The following is a 22,339-nucleotide window of genomic DNA, read 5'->3' as shown; positions in this document are numbered from 1 at the left end:
AGCTTACCAAAAATGGATTTTTATGTGCTGGTGAGATCGCGGTACCATTAGGTTATAGGTCACGTTCAATGGAATTTCATAATGTTTTTATTTGGGGAATGCAGTCAAAAACGAAGTCCCTAAAAGTAATTTATTCATAACTATTGAGGTCACCTTGTAGAGCCCCCTGTTCCTGCAGGTCTCATGGAGTTACTAGGCTGTGGGAAAACAAAGTGGCAACATTAGTGTACAGAGTAGCTAGTATGCTTTGTGCCCGATTGCAAGGGGGTGTTCTCGGGCTGGCCCATAGGCAAGTATGTATTGGAAAGTGCCAGACGAAATGGTTCAAAAGTCCTTTGCTACAGGACATTAAAAAGAAAAGAGCAGATATAGTGGCTGTTCAGAGTTTCTCTGGGAAGAGGGCATCCAATGTGCTAGGCTTAGCTTAGGGGAACTTTACATAAATTGGCATAGAGGCAGTAACTTAAAATGTGTCGTAACATTAATTTCAAAACCTTAAGGAATATTTCTATTTTGGACCATCCCTGCAGTTGAGGTTAATGTTGGTTTCTCCAATGATGGCCCGGTTTCTAAAAGGCAAGTATTCCTTCCATGACAGGCCCTTATTATTACACCCAATTCAGGCTCTAAAATGTAGACCTGGTGTCTTGTTGGGCTGACACATTGGCTTTACATCTAGCCTTCTTCGCTTGCGTGTAGCCGTCAGGATGTGAAAGGTATGAGTTTTTGACTTGATGGATTTGGGGGACCTTTTGGGCTTTAGAGGATTCCTGGACAATTGTGTTCCTTAATTGATTTGGTAATCTTTACTGCTTTATAACAATTAGTTTCACAGTTTTACTTGGTCCCAGAAACAGTTTTGGTTTTTCTACCTTTTTTGTTAGATTTTTGCTATGAACCCTTCCTGGCAATTGCAAGAACGGAATTCTGTTGCAAAGGGTGAAGACTTTAAAGATTGCCTGCAGACTTGAAACAAGTTCTTTAGGAGATGAATGCATAGCCTTTCCAATTATTTCAAGAGGACAACATCTTGCTTTGCAAAGTCTGTCCACGCCCAGCAGTGATCATTCCCTTTTGAATATATGGCTGTGTTCATTGAAGACTCACAGGTTTGCTTTTTAACAGGTCTGAAGGAGCGGACTGCAGCTTTGTGATGAGAACAGTCGAGAGGACTTTTTTTTTAAAAGTGGAGGGTGTGTGCCATCTTGGTTAGTTGGTGACACTGTACTTAGATACTACTCAGGGAAGGGAAATCTAAATGTGTATAGATTGTTTGCAGTGCTGAGGATAAAGTATATAGAAACGGGAAAATGCTTCCTTGCTAGGAATGTACCCTGCTGGGAAGAAATTTGTGTTCCTTTCAGGTTGATGGTTATTACACAGAGTTGGTTTTCACTATCTGCTATCCATTGGATGTTGAATGTAAACGTCAGTTTTCCTAAGAATTACAGTTTCATTAAGCACCATCAGTCTGGAACTTTGTTTCCCTGTAGTTTTGCCCGGCCTGGGTTTATTAGGAAAGTTGGTTGAATTCTAGTTCTAAACTTCATGAGGCAGTGAAATCTCAGCTAACTTGGAAAGTAATTTCAAGTTCTTCGACATAGTTTAGCTTTCTGGCTGTAGGAGGGGATAAATGATCCTCAAGATGGTAAATAAACCATCCTTCTGCAGGGGAAGCTTTGCTAGTTTGAAAAAACCCATTCATGGTCTCCCTAAAACCTATGACCTGCAGTCAGAAGCTGATAGTCTTACATCTAAATTACGGTTAACATTCAGCTCAGGGCAGTTTGATAATAACCTCCACTTAAAAGAGCCTACTATGTGCTGGGCTAGCCTACTACTCTAATATGTATGTACATGAACGTCCTGGCCTGCCTCTGGTTATGAAGTGTAGGCATCTCCTCCACTGAACCAAGTTACCTTTGTATTCGTTGATGCTGCTTAGTTGATTTCCCGTTGCAGGGGAACCTACTTTTTCCAATCTGAGGGAGGTGGTCAGAGCAAAGTGGAACTGACATGGTTTTCTCAGTAAAAGCACGTAGGGCACCTATTCCAAATCAGCAAATGAGCCACCTTCAATATTTGACCCTTATCTTCTGACCCCTTAGACATGGCTCTTCAGCGAAGCCGTGACACAAGGTGTTGGTGAGCACTGGCTGCCGAGAAGTGGCTAGACAGCCCTAGACGAGGCAGTGAAGACCAAGGATCCCATACACAGGCAAAATCCACTGCCAGGGCAGCTAGTGCTGGCTGGTTACCTAACTGAGATAGTGGCTATTTCTCAGGGTGTATCTCTTCAGATGGGGCTCTTTATAACAGCGGTGGAACAGTGAGTGGCTCTGGCCTACCCGAAAGCTCCAATCGGTTCAAGTGATGGGGGCCTGGGAGACATTTTGGTTGGTTTGTAATTTAGCATAACTTGGGTGAGGGTTTACTTTTTTCAGACACGGGTACGTTCTTCTAGTGACTAGACAGGGCCAAGACTTTGTGGGGGCGACGGGTTTGGGATTAGCCATTTTCACACCAATGTCATCCGAGATGGAGAGAAATTTAGAGATGGCGCCAGGTGGTGGTGGGGTTCCAAGGAAGAGAAGGCAGACCTGCCTGGGGTGGGCCCGCCACACAGGTAGCGCCCTGCGGCCGGCAGGCGGCGCTGTCCCCACTCGGACCCGCTCCACAGCGCGCGCGGCGGGGCAACCAAAGAACCCCAGCCCGGGAGATGTCCCTCCCTGCTTTTCTGTTTAGGGGCGGGGGTCAGTGCCGTACACGGCAGGAACTGCGGCCTCCGAAGGGGTGCTGGGTCCCAAATCCCGCGGGACGTCGGATCCAGGGGGAGGCGCTGTGGCCTCGGGTTCAAGAGTGGGGTCCGGAGCGCCGATCTGGCGTGGCCGAGAGGCGGCGCTGATCCCAGGTCCCCGGAGGGCCAGCGGACCTCGGGAGGGGGCGCAGGATCCCGCGGTTCCGGCGCCGCTTCCCGGGAAGTTTCAAGTTTGAAAGTCTTGGCGGAGGGGCCGCGGCTTCCGGACCCGGAGTGGTGGAGAGAAGGGGCCGAGCGGCCGGAGCGGCGCCATGGAGGAGGGGGCGCCGCGGCAGGTGACCCTCGCTGGGAGAGCCGGGCTGCGGGCGCGGGCCGAGGGGGCGGGGGAGGCCTCGCTCACAGCCGCCCCGGGTCCACGGAGCCCCGGCCCCGGCCCCGGCCCCGCCCCGCGTCCCTTTCCAGCCCCTGCCTCAGGGCCCCCCTGTCCCTTCGCAGGGCATAACTGAGCACTAGGATTATGCCCTCTGGAAACGTCCCCCAAACACCCTCAAGTGACTCAGAACCTCCAGCCAGGTCAGCCCATGAGTTCTTCTGAAACCTCAGTCAGAGCCAACAGGGTGGGCCCCAAAGTTTCCTAAAATCGGTTCTTCCAGGTAGGACTCTTAGGGCCAGTGGGAGTCGGTGAGGAAAGCAAAGAAGCCCAGGCACGTTGGGGAGCGACCTAGGGGGAGAAGAGTGTATACGTTCAGGGAGAAGGGGGGACGGGCGAGTCCCCACGCACTTGGGGGGGCCTTCCCAGAGCACACAGGTGCCAGTGGGGAGTGTGCATGGGAGGTGGAGGGGCTGGCAAGGCAACCTTCGGGTATGCGGGCCTAATGGCAAGGGGACAGGTTCCTGCCAGAACTGGCAGTAGATGTGTGTGCCCCCCCCCACCCTCGCCCAAGGCTGGGTGCATGTCTGTTACTGGAGAGGGAGAGCTGGTGTTCCAGCCCAGAGCAAATGGGGGAGGTGTGTGAGCACATGGCAGGAGTCCAGTCCCGAGCAGACAGGACCGCGGGCCATGCTCAAGGCTGAGCCCACCTCCACAAGGCTCCTTGAGTGGTCCCACCCAGCAGCTTAGACAGCCTTCAGGACTGTCTGCCCCCTCCCACCCCCTTCCTCCGGAGGTCCCTCCGCCTGTTCCAGCCGTGGCTTGTACACATTTTCCGATTTCCTGTGAACCTCCGCCCAGCAGTGGCAGCTGGGTGACTCAGGACCCCGGTGGCCGGGCCCCCAGCTCCATGGGATCTTTGTTTGCTCAGGCCTTTGGCTCTGGCCCTCTTGCCTAGAGCCGCCAAAGGATTTCCTGAGCCCCACCCCTGCCCTCTGACGGCTGGGCCAGCAGGCACGGAGGCCTGGGGTGGGGGGTCCCTGAGGCCAGGGTGGCCACCCCTTCCACTGGGCTCAGGAGATGGAGACCAGAGAGGTAAGGTGGCAGTCCTGCAAGAGTCTGGAGGCCAGGGGCGGGACGGGGGGTGGGCATCATGGGCTGTGGTCGGTTTTGGCATGGGTTGATTTGAAATGGCCTCTGGGAAGGAGGTTTTACTCTTCCTTGCTCCAACCTGGGGTGAAGTCATGAGAAAGCCTACTTCCCCCTGGGAGCTGAGCTGGGAGTGGGCCTCTGATTTCTCCCCAGCCCCTCTCTGTGCTTCTGCTTTCCCACGTGGGGCACTGAGGCATCAAGGAAACAGCCCCGGCCTCTACTCAGGCCTCCGGCTGCCCTCTGACCTTGGGTGAATCCCTAGCCTCCCTTCTGGTCCCAAATCTTAGCCTGAACTCCAGCCTCAGAGCAGCCTGAGGAAGTGTGGCTGGCAGGGAGGGGCTGGTGCCCAAGAGGTGGTGGTGTCTGCTTCTCTGTGTTGTGACCTTGCGTGGACTACTTAACCTCTCTGTGTCTCAGTTTCCTCACCTGTAAAATGGGGTACTAACTACACCTATCTTATGGGGTTGTTGTCAGGACTGACAAGTTTAGGGGTGCAAACCTTGTAGGACAGGCCCGACAGCCAGGAGCACCACGTGAATGTTACCAACGTTTCCCTTCACCTTTCTCTCTAACGCAGTGGACAGGAGCCTGGGCTGCATAGACAGCTTTGGGTTTCCACCTGGCTTAGGAATACTACAGTTAGAGACACTTCCCAGACACTGTGTGTCAGTCTTGGGTGCTGTCCATGCCTTCCTCCCTGTCTGTCTGTGGTGGCAGTGAGGACAGAGTGGCATGGCTCCTCTGCCATTCCACAGCCTGGGCCGGGCCAGCAGCCCCCCAAGGATGAGAAAGAGGTGATCCGTCGGGCCATCCAGAAGGAGCTGAAAATCAAGGAGGGTGTGGAGAACCTGCGGCGGGTGGCCACAGACCGCCGCCACCTGGGCCACGTGCAGCAGCTGCTACGCTCCTCCAACCGCCGTCTGGAGCAGCTGCATGGGGAGCTGCAGGAGCTGCACGCCCGCATCCTGCTGCCCGGGCCGGGGCCTGGCCCAGCTGGTGAGTGAGGGAGCAGTCTGGGCAGGCCCCCGGGGACAGGAGACGGCAGGCTGACCCAGCTCCTCAGCCTCGGCCCTGACCACTCTCAGAGCCTCATCAGGTAGCCTCTGCCGGAGGGGAGGTGGGGGAGGAGATAGGTAGGCCGCAGGTAAAGGGTTCATGCGCCCCATGCTCCATGCACACAGAACCTGAGGCCACAGGACCCCGGCCTCCAGCAGAACAGCCAAGGGCCCGGCACCTGGAGGCTCTACAGAGGCAGCTGCAGGTGGAGCTAAAAATAAAGCAGGGGGCTGAGAACATGACCCACACTTATGCCAGTGGCACCCCCAAGGTAAGGCTCCTGGGCTCTCCTGGGGAGAGATTTGGCTCTCAGGTTATTTATTAGGGGAGGTTCTGATCCAGCCTCTGTTCTGATAGGAAAATGCAACCCAGCCAGTGACCATATAGAGGAGATACGATCTTAACCCTTAGTCTGATGGGGGAGACATACTCACAGGTGCCAGCTTGGTGGGGAAGACGTGGCTCGAACCCCTAGTCTAACAGAAGGCACAACACCAGTCTAATGGGGGAATCCCAGCCCAAGTTCACAGTCTAGGAGAGAAAGTTCAGCCCCAGGACCAACTTCTAGCACGGTGTGTGGAGCTCGACCTCAGCCCCTGTCTGGTCTGATGGGAGAGGCTCTGCCCCAGACCTAGTCTGACAAGGGAGGCTAGTTCTCCATCTGGCCTCCTGGGGAAGACTTGGCTTCTGCCATGCTCTGATGGGGGAAGCTTGGCTTCAGTCCCTGGTCTGACCAGGGAGGTTCTGCACTAGCATATGTCATGACCCCAAAGGGAAGGAAGCTCCTGGCAGCTGCCCAGCAGATGCTGCGGGACAGCCAGCTGAAGGTGGCCCTGCTGCGAATGAAGATCAGCAGCCTGGAGGCCAGTGGGTCCCCCGAGCCAGGTGAGGCCTTGAGGAGTGGGGACAGGCAGGACAAAGCAGGGCATGGGCCTGAGTGCTGACCCCATCCTCCAGGCCCTGAGCTGCTGGCAGAGGAGCTGAGGCACCGACTGCACATTGAGGCTGCCGTGGCCGAGGGTGCCAAGAACGTGGTGAAGCTGCTGGGTAGCCGGCGAACACAGGACCGCAAGGCTCTAGCTGAGGTGGGACCATGGCCCGCCCTGCCCCTGCCGCTCCTCTCTGAGGGTCTCTTCGTTCCTGTACCACCCTCCGCAGTGGCAGGAGGCACTGTGGACTGGCCGGGTGGGGTGGCAATGAGGAAACAGGAGGCGCATTCGGTCTAGACCTCATTAGGGATGTCTCCAGGTGGCCTGAGCCACTGTCCCCATCCCCTCATGCCCCATGGGCTGGTGTCCCCTCTGCAGGCTCAGGCCCAGCTCCAGGAGTCCTCCCAGAAGCTGGACCTCCTGCGGCTGGCCTTGGAGCAGCTGCTGGAGGGTCTGCCTCCTGCCCACCCGCTGCGTGGCAGAGTGGCCCGGGAGCTGCGGACTGCTGTGTCTGGGAACCCCCAGCCTTCAGGGACACTTGCGAAGCCCACCACCATGACAGGTAGCTAGGAGTCCCACTGCAGAGCTCTTCTTCCCTTCCAGAGAGGACCCTGAAACACAGCGGGGAAGACCTTTGGAGAACAGTTCCAGTCCTGGCCCCATCCCCACCCCCCAGCTGTGTGACCTCGGGCAGCTGACATCCTTTCTCCAAACCTCAGCTTATCCATCTATAAAACGAGGGCGACAAAAGCACCTACTTCATAGGGTTGCTTTGAAAATTCAGTGAGTTGTTGCGTGCGAAGTGCCAAGCACTCTGCTGGCGTAGTCAGCACTTGATTAGTGAAGCTGTTATTTAAATGAGTAACCATGAAAATGCTTAAAGCACCAGAGTAAGGGAGCTCACGGCTCTGCAGGCCTGGGTACCCTGTCTGGGCAGTTTGGACTATTAGAAAGTCCTTTCTTATCTCGAGCTGGGTCTGACTCCTTGTAGTGGCAGCCGCATTGCAATCACCAAATAATCTGAGAGTGTCAACTTTGGAAGCCCTGAGCTTCCCACCTGGGACACAGTGCCACCTGGAGAGCCCAGTGCCTTCCTGCTGGGTGCTGGTGCAGGGGTAGATAGGCCACATCCCGCTGTGAACAGAGCTGAGAAGGGGAAGTACAGGGACCGGACGGGCCCCCTCACCTTGCCGTGGGGAATCAGAAATGCTTCCTGCAGGAGATGGTGTCTGAGCTTGGCCTTGAAGGGCCAAACAGACAAGTAGGGGAAACAGCTTGTTGAAAGGTCTAGAATTGAGCTACTTGAGGCCACCCCATATCCTGTCTCCTGCTAAACCCCCAGTTCCCTGAGTTGTTCCTCCTAAGATGGTCTTTGAGCCTGGGCACTGCTTTTTTTTTTTTTATGAGGTCTCTCAGAGTGTAACCCCCAGGCCTGGACTTCTTGAATGGTGCTCTTAGGCCCAGTTTATGTCCTTAAAAATACGAGAGGGATGAAACTTTAAGGGACGAAACTCTAGTGACCCTACAAATGAATCCACTTGGTTGGCAAAACAGTCTTTTACCCATTGTGGGAGGTGGAGCAGAATTTGGCCTCATTTCCACTGTACAGATGGGGAAACTGAGGCCCAGGGAGGAGGAGGGACAGGACAGGAAGCCAAGCTTCCTGTTCCCTAAGCTCTCACCCCTGCCACGGTGCTCTCCGGGCCCTGAGCAGCATGTCATCAAGAACTGTGGCTCCATGCGGCCTGGCTGAGGTCTGAGTCTTGCTCCTCTGCCTGTGTGTCCCTACTGTCCCCAACGCATGGAGGGTCCTCACTGAGGTGGGGGTTGGCGCAGTCGGTCTGCCTTGAAGGTGGCAGATGGCTGCCAAGGCCTAACACGGGCAGGGTCTGGGTTCAGCCACCTCCAGGAGAAGGTGGCGTTCCTGGGGCTCCAGGCGCCCACTGGTAGTGTCAATGGGAGGGTGGCACCTGACAATGTTCCCCATCCCCCAACGCTCCCCACAGGGACGCTACAGGTCCGCCTCCTGGGCTGTGAGCAGCTGCTGACAGCTGTGCCCGGCCGTTCTCCCATGGCCACGCTGGCCGGGAGCCCCTCCCAGGGCTGGCTTCGGGGCAAGGCCAGGCAGCAGCGTGGTGGAAGCGAGCTGGCCAGTGAGTAGGGGGACATAGGGAGTTGGGGGGCAGCAAGGACCCTCACTCCTGGCCTGCCCTGAGCCCCAGCTCTGGCCCAACAGGCGAGGTGCTGGCTGTGCTGAAGGTGGACAATCGCATCGTGGGTCAGACGGGCTGGGGGCCAGTGGCCAAGCAGTCCTGGGATCAGGCCTTTGTCGTCCCCCTGGAGAGGGTGAGAATGGCCTCTGTGAGGCCAGGGGCGACCTTGGGCAAGGTCGGGGTTCAAGGTCGGCCAGGTAGGGGCTGGTGCCGCGCCCCACCCTCAACTTGGCCTCCCTGACGTAGGCCCGGGAGCTGGAGATCGGGGTGCGTTGGCGGGACTGGCGGCAGCTGTGCGGCGTGGCCTTCCTGCGGCTGGAGGACTTCCTGGACAATGCTTGTCATCAGCTCTCCCTCAGCCTGGTGCCACAGGGCCTGCTCTTCGCCCAGGTGCCCAGTGCCTCCTGCCTTCTGATCTTGTGGGCCCCTGGCTCCATCAGAGCTAAAAGGGCCTTCGAAACTGTGACCCACCTGTGCACAGGTGTGGAGAGTGAGGCCCAGAGGGAGGAGGTCTCCAAGAATGAAGGAATCCCGCACCCTCTCTGAGGACTTCACAGGAGTCTAGTGTCCTTGTCCTGCCTGCCTTGCCTCCCGTGTGACCCTGGACTAGCGCCTCTCCTCTCCGAGCCTCAGTTTCCCCACTGGTACCAATGAGAACATTGAACACATTTCTCTGGGCCCTTCTGAGTCTTGCATCACTGCTGTTGGAGGCTTCAGCTGGGATCCTGGAGGCAGAGGAGGTACCTGTGGAAGGTGGGGTAGGAGGGGACTGGCCTTCAGCCCTGCCTCCCTCCCCTGCAGGTGACCTTCTGTGACCCTGTCATTGAGAGAAGGCCCCGGCTGCAGAGGCAGAAACGCATTTTCTCTAAACGCAGAGGTATGGACAGGAGAGGGTTTTGTGTGTAGGGGACAGGGCAGGGGTGTCAGGGGGACCCAGGACTGAACCCTTCTTTTGCTCCAGGTCAGGACTTTCTGAGGGCTTCCCAGATGAACCTCAGCATGGCGGCCTGGGGGCGCTTAGTCATGAACCTGCTGCCCCCTTGCAGCTCCCCAAGCACGATCAGCCCCCCTAAAGGGTGCCCCCAGACCCCGGCCACACCCCGGGGGGCCACCAACCCTGCGTCGCCCAGGTGAGAGCCACCTCGCCCCAGACCGCCTGCTTCTCTTCAGCGTCCCCCTCTCCACGTGCCATCAGCGTCCATCTTTCTGTCCCTGTCGCCTGCCCTGACTGTCTGTTTCTCGGTATGGCCGTGTATCCATCCGCGCCCAGCTATTCCATCGGCCTGTGCCTCATCATGCACCTGCTTCCTCCCCACAGTAATTTCCCCCCCAAGAAGACCACCTTGGGAGACGAGATGAGGCCTCCACCCAAGCCTCCACGCCTCTACCTACTCCAGGAGCCAACCCCTGAGGAGATGCCGGTGAGTGGGGGCTGGTAGCCTTGGGGGTGCTGGGGTGGCAGTGGCGGGGCTGGAGGGAGGGAGGAAGGGAGCCCTGCTCTGCCCTGAGCCCCTCTGCCCTCACAGCGTTCCAAACGCCCTCACATGGAGCTCAGGACTCGACTCGGGTCGTCTTTACCAGCCTCAGCCACCAGGTACCCTTCAGGCTCACTTCTTGTCTGAGACATTATCTACTGTAGTGTGTCCATTGCTACATCACCCAGTGGCTCCTTGGCATAGTCGCTGGCTCGCTCTCAGGTTCTTGCCCTCTGAACTCACGTTATGGAGCTCCAGCTGTATGCCAGACTAGGCAACTGCTGTCCTAGGAGCCCCCACCCAGGCTCGCCAGCCCCATATGTGGGGACAGCCCAGGACTGGGCATGGAGGGTTCGGAGTGGCTCTTGGTGGAGACCCAGCCCTTGTCCCAGGGACTTCCTGTGCCCTCTCTCTTGCAGGAAAACCCCCCGGCTTCAGGACTTTCGCTGCTTGGCCGTGCTGGGCCGGGGACACTTCGGGAAGGTAGTGGCCTGAGGAGGGCACAGTGGAGGGGGGAGGGCATCCCTGAGCGCTTTGGCTAGGAGGACACTGTGATCTGTGGGGTAGGGGGGTGAGACAAGGCTCCCCTGTACTCCCCAGCTGGGATCCAATCTCTCTCTGGTCCCCAGGTCCTTCTGGTTCAGTTCAAGGGGACGGGGAAATACTACGCCATCAAAGCGCTGAAGAAGCAGGAGGTGCTGAGTCGGGACGAGATAGAGAGGTGTGTGGTGACACCATGGGGCGCCTGGCCCTGGAGGGTGCCCAGGAGGGCTGGCTTGGGTTGGTGGTACCAGAGGGCAGCAGAATGTTCCCGGGCTTTGAAGAGGTGGCTCTGGGGCCCAGCCAGGCCTAGGTTCTCTTTCAAGTACCTGCGGTTGTTAATGGCCTGCATTTGGGCAGGTCCCCTCTTATCTCTTTACCTCAGTGTCTTCATCTGTAAAATGGGATAGTGGTGGTTGTGCAGGTTCAATGACCCACGTGAGCCTCTGATACATAGAAACCATCGCCCTACCTGTGTGGCACTTTGACTGAAGACCCAGCGAGCCCGGGGTGTCATGTGGGTGGCAGGGCACAGCCAGCAGAGGTTTTCCTTCCCTCTAAACCCATGCCCCCCTTGCAGCCTGTACTGCGAGAAGCGGATCCTGGAGGCTGTGGGCTGCATGGGGCACCCTTTCCTGCTCTCCCTCCTCGCCTGCTTCCAGACCTCCAGCCACGCCTGCTTCGTGACTGAGTTTGCACCGGGTGGCGACCTCATGATGCAGATCCATGAGGATGTCTTCCCTGAGCCCCAGGCCCGGTGGGTTCCCATCCTTCTTGTGTGCCTCTTCCAGCAAGGCTCCCTGCCTCCCTGTCCCCGGCCCCCTTCACCCTGCTTCCTCCAGGGCCCCCGTCAGCAGAAGAGCAGGGAGTCGAGGAGGCCTTAGTTAAATCCTGGGTATCAACTCTCACAACATGTGTGACCTTGGGGCTCAGTTTATGAAGCTGTGAATTGCATTAATGACCATTTCATAGGCTTGTTGCATAGGTAAGTATAACATTTATGAGTTGCCGAGCACGGGGACCGGTGAATAGTGACTGGTGGCTGGAGTTATTTCTTGCCCATCAGGGCTCTGAAGTCTGGGCTCATATATCAGTTCTGCCACTAGCTGTGTGACCCTGGGTATGTCACTTACGTGGAGTCTCAGATCCTCATTTGAAAAATGGGCATGATGAGTACCAACTGCAGGTTGCTGCAGGATGCTGGGAGAAGAATGCGTGAGAACACTCAGCATCCTCCCTAGCACAACCTAAGTGCCCAGGAGGGGCAGGTCATTGGCGGGCAGCAAACCCTGGGTAACCCTGGGGCCATTGTCTGGAGGACGCCCCCAGCCTCACCCCCGCCCTCCACCCGCAGCATGAAACATCCCAGTCTCCCACCCACATCTGACTCTGGCTGGGACATCTGGGGTCCCAAGGCCATGGCCATCCTGGTACCTCCCTGCCCTCCCCCTGCTCTCCTGGGTCCAAACTCCCCTCTACGCCACCCCTCCAGGTTCTACCTGGCCTGTGTGGTCCTGGGGCTGCAGTTCTTACACGAGAAGAAGATCATTTACAGGTAACTTGCCCCTGAGATGCTGGGAGTGTGGGCAAAGGAGCAGGTGCTGCCTTCCTCCAGGACCACTGTTCCCAGGGCCTTTTTCATCTGCCCCTCACCCTCAGGGACCTTAAGTTGGATAATCTTCTGCTAGACGCCCAAGGTTTCGTGAAGATCGCAGACTTTGGGCTGTGTAAGGAAGGTGGGTGTCTCCTGTCCAGGATCCCATGTCCTCCAGCCTTCCTCACCTAGTCCAGGCCAGCAGGATGGTGGGCAAGTGGCATCTCCCAGGAAACCTCCCCGCCCCCACCCTCATTCCAGGGACCGGCTGACATATTGGTGCCTCCTTCCCATCCCTAGGAGCTTAGAGTCGTAGCCTGCTCTTGGCTCCAGGGAGAGCTTGTGCTTGGAGCTGGGAGAGGGCACTGAGTTCTGCTTTCTTCGTGACCTTGGCATGTGAACTTGGCTGAGACTCAGCTCCCTCCTCCGTCAGATTGCATAAAAATTGTTCCCGCCTCCTAGGGGGCAAGGCTTGGCATGGAATTCGGCACATTGGGTCATAAGGGTTGGCTGTTGGTTCTTACAACCACAGAGGTTATTGTGGACGAGACACACTGAACCGGCATTGGTGTGCATGTTGGTTTATAGGGATCGGCTTTGGGGACCGGACAAGCACCTTTTGCGGCACCCCGGAGTTCCTGGCCCCCGAGGTGCTGACCCAGGAGGCCTACACACGGGCCGTGGACTGGTGGGGGCTGGGTGTGCTGCTGTATGAGATGCTGGTGGGTGAGGTGAGTGCTGGACCAGGGCTGCCGGGGGCTTCTCAGTTGGTGTGTGGTGGGGGTGGCCCATGCACCTGCTGAGCCCCCACCCCTGCAGTGCCCGTTCCCAGGGGATACTGAGGAGGAGGTGTTTGAGTGCATCGTCAATGCGGATGCCCCATATCCTCGTTTTCTGTCGGTGCAAGGCCTCGAGCTCCTTCAGAAGGTAATCACTGCAGAGTCCGGGGCTGGGCCAGACAGCTGCCGTGGCTCACGAGCAGCCCTGTCGCCGCCCGCCCTTGGGGCCCTGTGCCCCAGCCTGCTTGGGGTACTTGGGGAGGCGGCAGTGCCTGGGGTCACGTGCCCTCAGTGAGCACCTGTCCTCTTGCCCAGCTCCTCCAGAAGTGCCCGGAGAAGCGCCTGGGGGCTGGTGAGCAGGACGCCGAGGAGATAAAGACGCAGCCTTTCTTCAGGGTTAGTGGCCAGGCCTGCAGTGGTCCCAGACACCTGGCGCAGTGGGAGGTTTAGAGGGACGTGTGGGTTGCCATTCCTGTCATGTCCTCTCAGGTGCCTCTGCCCTTGTCCCCAGACCACCGACTGGCAGGCCCTGCTCGCCCGTGCTGTCCGGCCTCCCTTTGCGCCCACCCTCTGTGGCCCTACGGACCTGCGCTACTTCGAGGGCGAGTTCACGGGGTTGCCGCCTGCCCTGACCCCGCCTGACCCCCGCAGCCCCCTCACTGCCCGCCAGCAGGCTGCCTTCCGCCACTTCGACTTTGTGTCAGAGCAATTCTTGGAGCCCTGAGGGCTTCTCCTGGGGTCCCTGTCCCTGCCTCCCCAGACTGTTAGAGCCTCACTCGCCCACCTGATGCTGACTGTGCATCCTGCCCTGGAGGTGCAGGCCTTGCTTGGCATTTACCAGCCCCTGGGACCCGAGGCGGTGGCTGTGGGGCTGCTGTCGAGGGCTTGGCTCAGTCACACCCACCGAGTGACTCCTATCCAGACCTGCACCAGAAAGGGTGGCACAGCGAGGAGTAGTCTGTTTTGTTTTTTAATACGTGACTTGCTTTATGGATTATTAAATATATAAAACTGTGCACTGGAGGCCTTCTGCTTTAGAAGCCTGTGCATTGGTGCCGCAGCCCCCACAGGTCCTCTTCTTCCCCTTCTTTCTTCGGAGGCAGGACTGCCCACTGAGGCAAGGCTTCTGTCATCTCCTCTTCTCTGAGGCCTGGGAGGAGTGGGCAGAAACGAGAAGCCCGAGGCCCTTGGGGGCGGCCCTTGCAGTTTTCAGGCTGGAGATGGTGGCTGTGCCTCCTGTGCCCCTAAGCAGCCTGGCTGCTGCTCTCTTCCTCATCCTCCTCGGCCCAGAGGGTCTCCCAGGACCCCGAGGGCCAGCCGCAGAAGAAGTGGGCCAGGTTGCGAGTCAGGCCACGGTCGAAGGGGTTGCCAGGGCGCTGGCGGAGGTAGGCAATGCGGTGCGAGGAGATGAACTCCCAGGTGGTGGTGTTGCTGGCCACCAGGTAGAGGTGTGAGGCCAGGAGCAGGCTGGCCGCCAACGAGAAGAGGGAGAGCAGCAGGAAGGTGGCGAACAGGAGCCCGCTGGACCGCAGCCACAGCCCCCAGGGCTGGAAGAACCGGAGGCCAGACCTGTGGAGCGGCATAGGGATGGGGGCCCGGAGCTGAGGGAGGGCAGGGGCACCCCAGGGAGCCCAGCTGGGCAGGCCATTTGGAAGAGGGTCTGAGGCCCATGAAAAGGAAGCCCTAGCTCTCTACACACCTTGTGGGCCCGAGCTGCTCACCCGCCCCCCACACCCCGGGCGGTGGCACAACCCACCATGCCAGGTACAGGCCCCACAGAAGCACCACCAGCTGTAGTGCCAGGTAGGCCACGAAGAGCGGGTGGTTGCGCTCCCCCACACAGTTCTCCATCCAGGGGCAGTGGTGGTCGTAGCGGCGGACACAGCGACGACACTCATGGCAATGGCGGGCCCGCAGGGGCTGCTGTGGGCACGGAGGGAGTCGAGCTCAACGCTGGCTCCCCTCTGGACCCGACAATGAGGGAAGGGGTGAGGGAAGGTTGGGGCCTGAATCTGGGAGGCCTTCCTGGAGGGGTGAGGCCAAGGCACCGGGGCAGGAGGAGGTCAAGAGTCTAACCTTGCCCCGACCCCTCCCAGGAGGTTCCTGCATCACCCACCAGCACCATGCAGTATCTGCAGCGCCGAAGGGGGATGGCCGGAGGAACCATGGCTGTCTGCTCCTCCTTGACTTCCTCCTGAAAATGAGCGACAGGGCATAAGATGGGGTCCCCTTGGGAGGCAGATGACTCTGGTGGGTGTCTCCCTTGGAGGCCAGCTTAGTTCTAGGTGTGTATATTGTGGGGCCCACCCCATGAGTAATGGAGATGGTGGAGTAGGGCAGAGTGCCCGGAGCGAGAAAGGCTGTGTGACCTTTGCCAGTTGCTTTCCCTCTCTGTGCCTTGGCAATTTCCTCATTGTAGGACGGGGTTCCAGGGCTGGCAAGAGTATTCACCAAGATGCCCCAGGAAAGCCTTCCACATAGAGCCTGGCATGAGACTGTTACTGGGGCCTTGGGTCCACCATTGATGGGAGGAGGGGTTCAGGCCCCTAGGGGCCCCCTGGTTACCTGGGGCTGGGGCTGGATGTTCACGTAGCCTGGGTCCATGAGTGACACGGCCAGGTAGAGCAGCAGGGAGCCCAGCACAAGCAGCAGAAAGGTGAGGGGCAGGAGCAGCTCCCCCTGCTCTTCCCACTGCCGCAGCGCTGGAGAGGCGGGAGGAGGAGAGTGAGGCAGGGGCCCCGGTGAAGAGGAGGGTGTGTGGGGGAAGGCGCATGGGGGAGGGGACAGCTGGAGGTGGGGGTGTGTCCCTGGCTGAGCAAAGGCCTGGAGATGGGGTTCAATGAGATGGGGTGAGGGTATAGGAGGGAGAAGTTCAGAGCCAGCAAAACAAACAAAAAAAGCAGTTCATCTGCACTTTCTCTGGAGGGCAACAAAGAATCATACAAGGTTATAGGGTCAGAATGTTGCTGGAAACACTCCCAGTGGAGAGAAGATGGATCGGGGGAAGCCTGAAGAGGCCTGTCCAGGAGGGAGGCTGGGCAAGGGCACAGGAAGGAAGGGTGGAGAGGAGGGGATGGACCAATGGGGATTAGGGGGTGAAGGGGCCAGACTTAACTGGATGTGAGGGAGAAGAAGGAGGGGTCCCTGCCTTTGGCGCCATGACGGTGAGAGATTAGCCAGGCCTGAGATGCCCATGAGACAGAGACAGGAGGGCGGGGCCGGCAGGCTTGGATGCTGAGATGCTGCTGAGAGGACCATGAGGGTGGCCCAGGTCAGGAAGGGTCCAGCCCATGGAGATGACTGAGGATTTGGGGGGTGGAGGTAGGGGGCTGCGGTGTGAGGCGCATGAAACAGCAGAGTGTGAACAACGCTGGTGCCCCTTGGTTATTAAAGGCAGCGGAGAAGGAAAGGGGTTGGGGAGACTGAGCAGGAGTTTTAGGCTAAAGAGTGAAGACGGTGGAGGAAACTTGAGATGGGTCTCAGGCGGAAAGTGAGAATGCCCACAGTCCAGGGGCTGAGGCTGGAGCAAGGAGGAAGGGGCAGGGGCTGCTGCGGGTGGCAGTGAGGGAGGGTGAGAACTTGTGCTGGAGGTGGCCTGTGGCAGGTAAAGCGGAGAGGGATGGAAGTGGGGGTGGGTCAGTGGGGTGAACGGGGGCTACCAGGGCAAGAAGCGAGGATGGGGACACAGGGGACAGGCCACTCCCCTATGGGGTTTTCTCTTGCCTGGGGGTGAGGAACCTGGACTTTGGCAGCTGGTGGCCCTGGGGCTGGGTGGAATGCCTGTCCTGAATTTAGCTGATCCTCAGAATCTTACAGAGTGAAGATTAGGAGTTAATTCCTGGGAAGGATCGGGTGGGTCCTGGGATCAGGGGAGATGGGGGCTCCAGTAGGTCATTGGATCTGGTGGGCACCGCACGGGGCTTGGGATGGACAGGGCATCTGACAGGGATCAGGAAGATGCTGGGATTAATTAGGGCATCCCTGGGCATTAGGCGGAAAGCAGGTGGCTCTTGGAAGGACAGCTGGAGAAGGCCTCAGGAGCTGGCGGAGATGGGGTGAATCCCAGAGTCTCTGGGGCTTCGGCAGGGAACCCAGAAAGACTCAGGCGTCTGGGGAACCACGAAGGATTGGGTGGGTCTGGGGTCGTGCGGTATCCGGCTCACCGGTATCGTGCAGGAAGAGCACCAGCGTGATCCCCCAGGTCAGCACCGTGTGCCCGGTCCGTACCAGAACCCCAGGGTTGAAGAGCGCCCAGGGTGCCATCGCCTTGGCCCCCGGCCCCACCCGGAAGAAGCGCCCAGAGGGGCGGGCTCTCCGAGGGATTGGGGCCGCGGCCACCTGAGGATTGGTGGATCCTGGAGGTGGGCGGGGCCGGGTTGGGCTACGGAGGCTGGCTATTGGATGGCAGCTGCAGCCGAGTAGGCCCTCGAGCCAACAGGTGCCTGAAGAGGTTGGAGGCGGGGCCGGCGCGCGCGCAGCCGGTTACTTCCCCACCCCCAGCCCCCACCAGCCAGGTAACTTTGGAAAGCCGAGGAGCAGGCGGGAGTCTTGATGACCTGGATCTGAGCTCCCAGTCCCACGGCCTCGCGCATGCGTGCGGTTCCCTGGGCGCTTCAAAGATGCAGGTATTTGTTGTGACTCTAGGTTGAACTGTGGCCGGTTCAAAGATGTGATGACTGACGCTTCTCCCGAGGTTGCTTCGTGGTGACACCCTTACCTTCTTACTCTTCATTTTCAGGTATTGCAAACAGGACGAGAGCAAAGTGTTTGTGGTGCAGATTCTAGCTATGAGGGGGCCAACGTGGGTCAGGGTCAGAAATACCAGCACTGCTCTTTCCTGCCTGGGTGAGCTTGGGAAAGTTACTGAACCACTCTGAACTCTATTTTCTGTCTAAATAATAATGATAATAGTACCCTCCTCTTAAGGTGTTTGGGAGGATTAAATAATGGAATTACAGTGACTAGCACAGAACTAAACCAACACCTACACCCTACCAAGACTGACTTTCCCAACCTGAGGCTTCCTCATTCCTGCTCACACTTCTTCATCTGTGTCCCCAGGGCGTTCCCCATTCAGCCCTGCCTTTCCACCTGCACCTCCCGCTGATACCAAGATCCATCTTCTTTCTCCATCAGATTGACCCCCTCCCAACTCCTCCAGTAACTTCCTCTGACTTCCTTTTGTCAGCTCGGCATTTCTTTTTCTGTTGGAGAACTGACTCTTCCCCATCCCATGTGGTTCCGAAGGAACTGTGTCCCTCACTCGATATGGTAGGGAGAGTCACATGCCTCCATGTGACTCTAGAGGGCCAAACCAGTAAAAATATCCTTATATGGACTACATCTATGACTACCAAAGGCACACGTAGAAGCTCCAATTGCTGGCTCAATAGTTCTTGCAGCCGTACTACTCAAACTAGGAGGCTACGGTATGTTGAGAATTACCACTATACTAAACCCAACAACGAGCTTCATAACGTACCCATTCCTAATATTATCTCTCTGAGGAATAATTATAACCAGCTCAGTTTGCTTATGCCAAACAGACCTAAAATCACTAATCGCATATTCATCCATAAGCCATATAGCACCAGTCATCGTAGCTGTCCTCGTCCAAACTCCATGAAGCTATATAGGGGCAACAACCCTAATAATTGCACAAACCTGGTTCCCTATCTCGCTGTCCCCAGTGATTGGTCCTAGGTGGTGGGCATGTGACTCAGTAGGGCCAATCGGAATCATTCCTGAGAGTAATGCATAGCTGCTGCAAGAAAAGGGGCTTTTGGATCTCAAGTATAAAGTATAGGATACACTGGCAACTGGCAGCTCTCTTTAATGCTATGTGGAGCGAGTCTGTGCCAGAGGATGAGGCCAACTTATAAAGAGACAGAGATAAGCCGCACTGAAAAGGGGTGTGAGAGACAGTCTTTTTTTTTTTTTTTTTTGTGAGACAATTTTAACATTGTCTGGGCCCCTATATCCAGCTATGCCTGAAGCTGATCTTGGCTCTAGGTTCCCCAGTTGCATTAGGCAATGAATTCCCTCCCACTTTTCATTAACTCGAGTAGGTGTTTGAGTGTCTGTCACTTGTAACTCAGTCTTGATTACTGCAACGGGACAGGATTTAGCTGAGTGGGGAACTCTAGCACATTATCCACTTAAATAATCCCGAAGCTTCCATGAGTCAGTCACTATGCTGGTGTCAAAGATAAAAAGTGTTGGACACTAGTTAAAGTGGTAAGGACAGATTTTAATCAGTAATATACTATCGCAGTAAGAAAGAGGGTCCAGCATGAACCGAATGCCACTTTAATTTGTACGGAGGTAACTGGGCATTTTAAACTGCTAAGAACTGATACTACACTTTGTTCTTAGCCAAAAGGCTGAGAAGCGATTGGCGACTGGGCATTTTAAAAAGGGAACAGGTCTCCGGTCATGCCACCCTGAATAAGCCGGATCTCGTCTGATATCAGAAGCTAAGCAGGGTCGGGCCTGGTTAGTACTCGGATGGGAGACCACCTAGGGCGATCAGGTACGGTCGGCGTCAAAAATAAAAAATAAGGGATTGTAAGCCGACAAGGTCCTTGCAATCTGTGAGGTCAACCAAGGGTTGCCTCGCCTAAGAAAATAAATAAATAAAATAATAAATAAATAAAGAGAGGGAATGGTGAGGGCTTAAGCAGACTCAGGGAAGTGAAAAATTACAAAGGGTTGGTCAGTGTAAGTGCCGATTGGGCCTGCCGTGTCTGCTAGCTGGCAGTAACTGAAGTTAGGCTTCTGTCCCACAGAGACTGAGAGACAGAGGCACCATCTTTCCTGAGGATTACATTTCAAAGGGATGGCTTTCTTGAGAAAGACACTGCTGAGTAGCAGAAGATACAAATACAGAGGAAAGAGTCACAATTATAAGGACTTTTTAGTAAATGCTCTATAACTACGTGCTGTGTGGGGCCCATAGTCAGATGGTGGCTAAAACAAACAGTGCATTCTTTTGGCACCCTTGAGCTTTCTCAGGCAGGCACTTTAAGGGGGAGGGGGGCCACGGGCATCCTAGGGATGCAACCTTGAACTCTTAGAGAGTATGTCAGTGTTTGTTTAAGTCTTTTCATGGGGAGGGAGAGAGGCAGATGAAATCACTTGTTTTGAGAGTGTGTAGTATTTATAGGTCAAGGTTGAGGCCTAGTTGAAAAGAGAGCTTGGAGGAGCCTGGCTAAAATTTGGTCAAGTTGAGAACGTTTTTTCTCTGGGCACTGGGCCCGCACCTGCCTGGCATGTGTGGGAACGGCCCCCTTGATCAGGTACCAGCACTGAGAATAGCCCTCCCTCATTGGGCGCAACCTCAGGAGTACCTCAGGGGCACCGAGGGCACTGCTGATAGTCACACAGGGACAACAGGTGTAAACCAGAACCGTCCTGGGCAAAGCCAGCGTCTGGTCACCGCACGGTTTGGCCGCAGCGACTTCTCCAACCTCTCCTGCTTGCACCCTCGTTCCTTCACTCTGCTGCAGCCACCCAGGGTGCTTCACCGTTCTCTCTGCAAGGCCCTTCTCCTAGCAGGGCCCTCTGCCGCGGGCGCCCCATGACCTGGCCTGGCAGCTTGGTCTTTTTGCTGCATTCAGCTCACGCATCTCCTCCTGCAAGAAGCCTCCTTGACTGCATCGGGCATGCCACGCTGTCTCTGACCTCTACATGGGCTCTTCCCACTCCCTGAAATGGTGCGGCCCAGCTAACTCATCTTCCCTGACCCTCTGCACACTCCCCCCAGCCCACAGGAGGTGCCCACTCTGTCCTCTTGCCTGTTGCACTGCATTGTAATCTCACACCTACCATCAGATCGAGCCGTCCTGGCTGATCTGTGGCCAGCTATGCCCTCGGCGTCTGGGCACAGGGGTGCAGAGAGAACGTGGAGGGAACAGGCACTCCAGCCCCATCTGCCATCTGTTCCCAGGCTGCTGGCGAGGCACAGAAACCCACCATGCACCCTCCCAGCACACTCAGGGCCCTCTGCCCCAGCCAGCCCAAGCCTCTCCTGATCCCACCCCTTCCGCAAAGAAAGACACTCTGCTCTTCTCCACTTTGCACAAAAATGTATTTCTGTGATATCCCACAGTACAGACATTTCCCCAGGCCCCAGGTGGTAAAGCAATGCGATGTGAGCTCTGCCTGGGGTCTGGCTCAGGCCACGAGAGCATGGAAGGGAGGGGCAGCTGTGGCCCATCTGCCAAGCTAGGGGAACACCGGGCAGCTCTGGCCCAGGGCTGAAAGGGAAGGACTCCAGGGGAAAAAGGCCAGGCGCCTCGCCCCTGGGCTGCAGCTCTGGCCTGTTCTGCCTGGAGACAGAAATGCCAGGAGAATCCAAAAACAGGCCCAGGGCAGGAGGAGGGAGGAACCTGGCCCCAGGGGCCGCCTGCAGAGTCAACCCTGCTCCTGGTCCTAAAGGGGCCTCCTCACCCACCTCTGTCCCACGAGGAGCAATTCGGAGGGAGAACAAGCTATTCTGAGATACATCTGGGCTTCATACTTCTCTGAAATGCAGCCCAGAGGTTCTCAAGGTAAAGGCAGGAGGCAGGGTGGGAGGGGCTCCCCTGCAGGCTGTGCCAAGTGCTGGTCTGGAGGCATCCGCCTGCTGCCGCTCGAAAGGCTGGCGTGGGGAGCCTCTGCCTGTGAGAGGTGAGGGGTCCTCTGGGCTGCGGGGCAGGCAGGGGCGAATGGGGCAGGCTCAGTTCTGCTGGTGGGGTGCCTGGGCACCTTGGGTGCTGTGGGCAGATGAAGGGCTGGGGAGTAAGGGAGCAAGCCCCGGGCCCCAGAAGGTGCTGGCTTCCAGAGCTGGGGGCAGGTCTTGGGTATGTTTGGCAGAAGGAGCAGTGGGATCTGCCTGAGTTCTGACCAGCCTTGGGCTGGGGCCTTCAACAGCCTGGGACCTGGTGGGAGACTAGGAGGCAGCCTCCATAGCAGCGTGGCCTCAGGCGGGCCTGGCCAGAGAGCAGCAGGGCCACTGTGAGCCCCGATCCTCGAGAGACCTCTGGGGCGGAGGCTGCCTGGGCCCAGGCCTGGGCACAGCTCACTTCCTTGGCCCAGATGGCCCACAGCTGGGAGCACCAAGGCATTTGGGAGACCCAGTGGGGTTACTTTGAATCCCTAAACCCTATCAGCCACCCCCAGGAAGCCAGATGAGGTTCTCAGGCTTTGGCGGGTGGGTTAGGGTGCTGGAGGGGCTGCCGAAGCCTGCTGCCTCTCGTAACAGGAAGCGAGGCCAGGGTCGGAGATCACTGGGAAAAGACCGGACACTCACAATGTTAGAGGCATTGAGTCTGGCAGGGGTAGGCGTGAGTGTGGCAGCGACGAAGGCTTTGAAGTTGGGGCTTGAGAATGGCCAAGGAAGCTGCAAGGACTCAGGGAGTGTTTCTTTTGTTTTTGTACAGAAATCATACACACAAAACTTCACACTTCCTAACAAAAAAAAATAATATATA

The 22,339-nt window shown here is 57.2% G+C and overlaps 2 protein-coding genes and 1 pseudogene across 9 annotated transcripts; 1 reads left to right on the top strand and 2 right to left on the bottom strand.

The window, feature by feature from the left end:
- The first annotated feature begins 2,690 nt into the window (after positions 1 to 2,690).
- On the top strand, positions 2,691 to 13,882 carry PKN3 (protein kinase N3). 5 transcript variants are annotated; one of them, XM_011364171.2, is made up of 23 exons: positions 2,697 to 3,093; positions 3,254 to 3,411; positions 5,036 to 5,276; positions 5,462 to 5,607; positions 6,110 to 6,221; positions 6,294 to 6,421; positions 6,644 to 6,827; positions 8,272 to 8,418; positions 8,502 to 8,611; positions 8,725 to 8,868; positions 9,280 to 9,355; positions 9,440 to 9,608; positions 9,797 to 9,899; positions 10,005 to 10,072; positions 10,373 to 10,436; positions 10,583 to 10,674; positions 11,074 to 11,250; positions 11,848 to 12,048; positions 12,153 to 12,229; positions 12,676 to 12,818; positions 12,907 to 13,014; positions 13,182 to 13,262; positions 13,378 to 13,882. In XM_011364171.2, the coding sequence occupies exons 4-23, from the start codon at positions 5,575 to 5,577 to the stop codon at positions 13,588 to 13,590; spliced, it is 2,430 nt and encodes an 809-aa protein (XP_011362473.1). In that variant the 5' UTR covers positions 2,697 to 3,093; positions 3,254 to 3,411; positions 5,036 to 5,276; positions 5,462 to 5,574; the 3' UTR covers positions 13,591 to 13,882. The 5 variants fall into 5 exon arrangements, with proteins under 5 accessions (XP_023388762.1, XP_011362467.1, XP_011362473.1 ...); XM_023532994.1 differs by lacking the exon at positions 3,254 to 3,411 and having other exon boundaries at positions 2,691 to 3,093; positions 11,986 to 12,048; positions 13,182 to 13,218; XM_011364165.2 differs by lacking the exon at positions 3,254 to 3,411 and having other exon boundaries at positions 2,693 to 3,093.
- ZDHHC12 (zinc finger DHHC-type containing 12) lies at positions 13,824 to 17,174 on the bottom strand. 4 transcript variants are annotated; one of them, XM_023532995.1, is made up of 6 exons: positions 17,030 to 17,174; positions 15,432 to 15,568; positions 14,983 to 15,060; positions 14,623 to 14,789; positions 14,566 to 14,579; positions 13,824 to 14,467 (listed from the first exon to the last, which is right to left on the bottom strand). In XM_023532995.1, exons 1-6 carry the CDS (start codon positions 17,127 to 17,129, stop codon positions 14,139 to 14,141), a joined length of 825 nt encoding a protein of 274 aa, XP_023388763.1. In that variant the 5' UTR covers positions 17,130 to 17,174; the 3' UTR covers positions 13,824 to 14,138. The 4 variants fall into 4 exon arrangements, with proteins under 4 accessions (XP_023388763.1, XP_011362475.1, XP_011362476.1 ...); XM_011364173.2 differs by lacking the exon at positions 14,566 to 14,579 and having other exon boundaries at positions 13,824 to 14,435; XM_011364174.2 differs by lacking the exon at positions 14,566 to 14,579 and having other exon boundaries at positions 13,824 to 14,435; positions 14,623 to 14,786.
- A 1,924-nt stretch (positions 17,175 to 19,098) lies between these two features.
- On the bottom strand, positions 19,099 to 19,261 carry LOC111742475 (annotated as a pseudogene).
- Positions 19,262 to 22,339: the final 3,078 nt, after the last annotated feature.

This window comes from Pteropus vampyrus, unplaced genomic scaffold (assembly GCF_000151845.1).
Source record: "Pteropus vampyrus isolate Shadow unplaced genomic scaffold, Pvam_2.0 Scaffold95, whole genome shotgun sequence".
Classification (NCBI taxonomy): domain Eukaryota; kingdom Metazoa; phylum Chordata; class Mammalia; order Chiroptera; family Pteropodidae; genus Pteropus; species Pteropus vampyrus.
This window is presented reverse-complemented; position numbering and strand designations above follow the sequence as displayed.

Coding starts and splice junctions, on each gene's coding strand:
- ZDHHC12 (XM_023532995.1), bottom strand. CDS start 17,129: ATGGCACCCTGGGCGCTCTTCAACCCTGGGGTTCTGGTACGGACCGGG. Junction 15,569..17,029: donor GCTCTTCCTGCACGATACCG/GTGAGCCGGATA, acceptor CCGCCTCTCCAG/CGCTGCGGCAGTGGGAAGAG. Junction 14,790..14,982: donor GCAGATACTGCATGGTGCTG/GTGGGTGATGCA, acceptor CCGTGCCCACAG/CAGCCCCTGCGGGCCCGCCA.
- PKN3 (XM_011364165.2), top strand. CDS start 3,070: ATGGAGGAGGGGGCGCCGCGGCAG. Junction 6,222..6,293: donor CAGTGGGTCCCCCGAGCCAG/GTGAGGCCTTGA, acceptor CCCATCCTCCAG/GCCCTGAGCTGCTGGCAGAG. Junction 8,612..8,724: donor TTGTCGTCCCCCTGGAGAGG/GTGAGAATGGCC, acceptor TCCCTGACGTAG/GCCCGGGAGCTGGAGATCGG.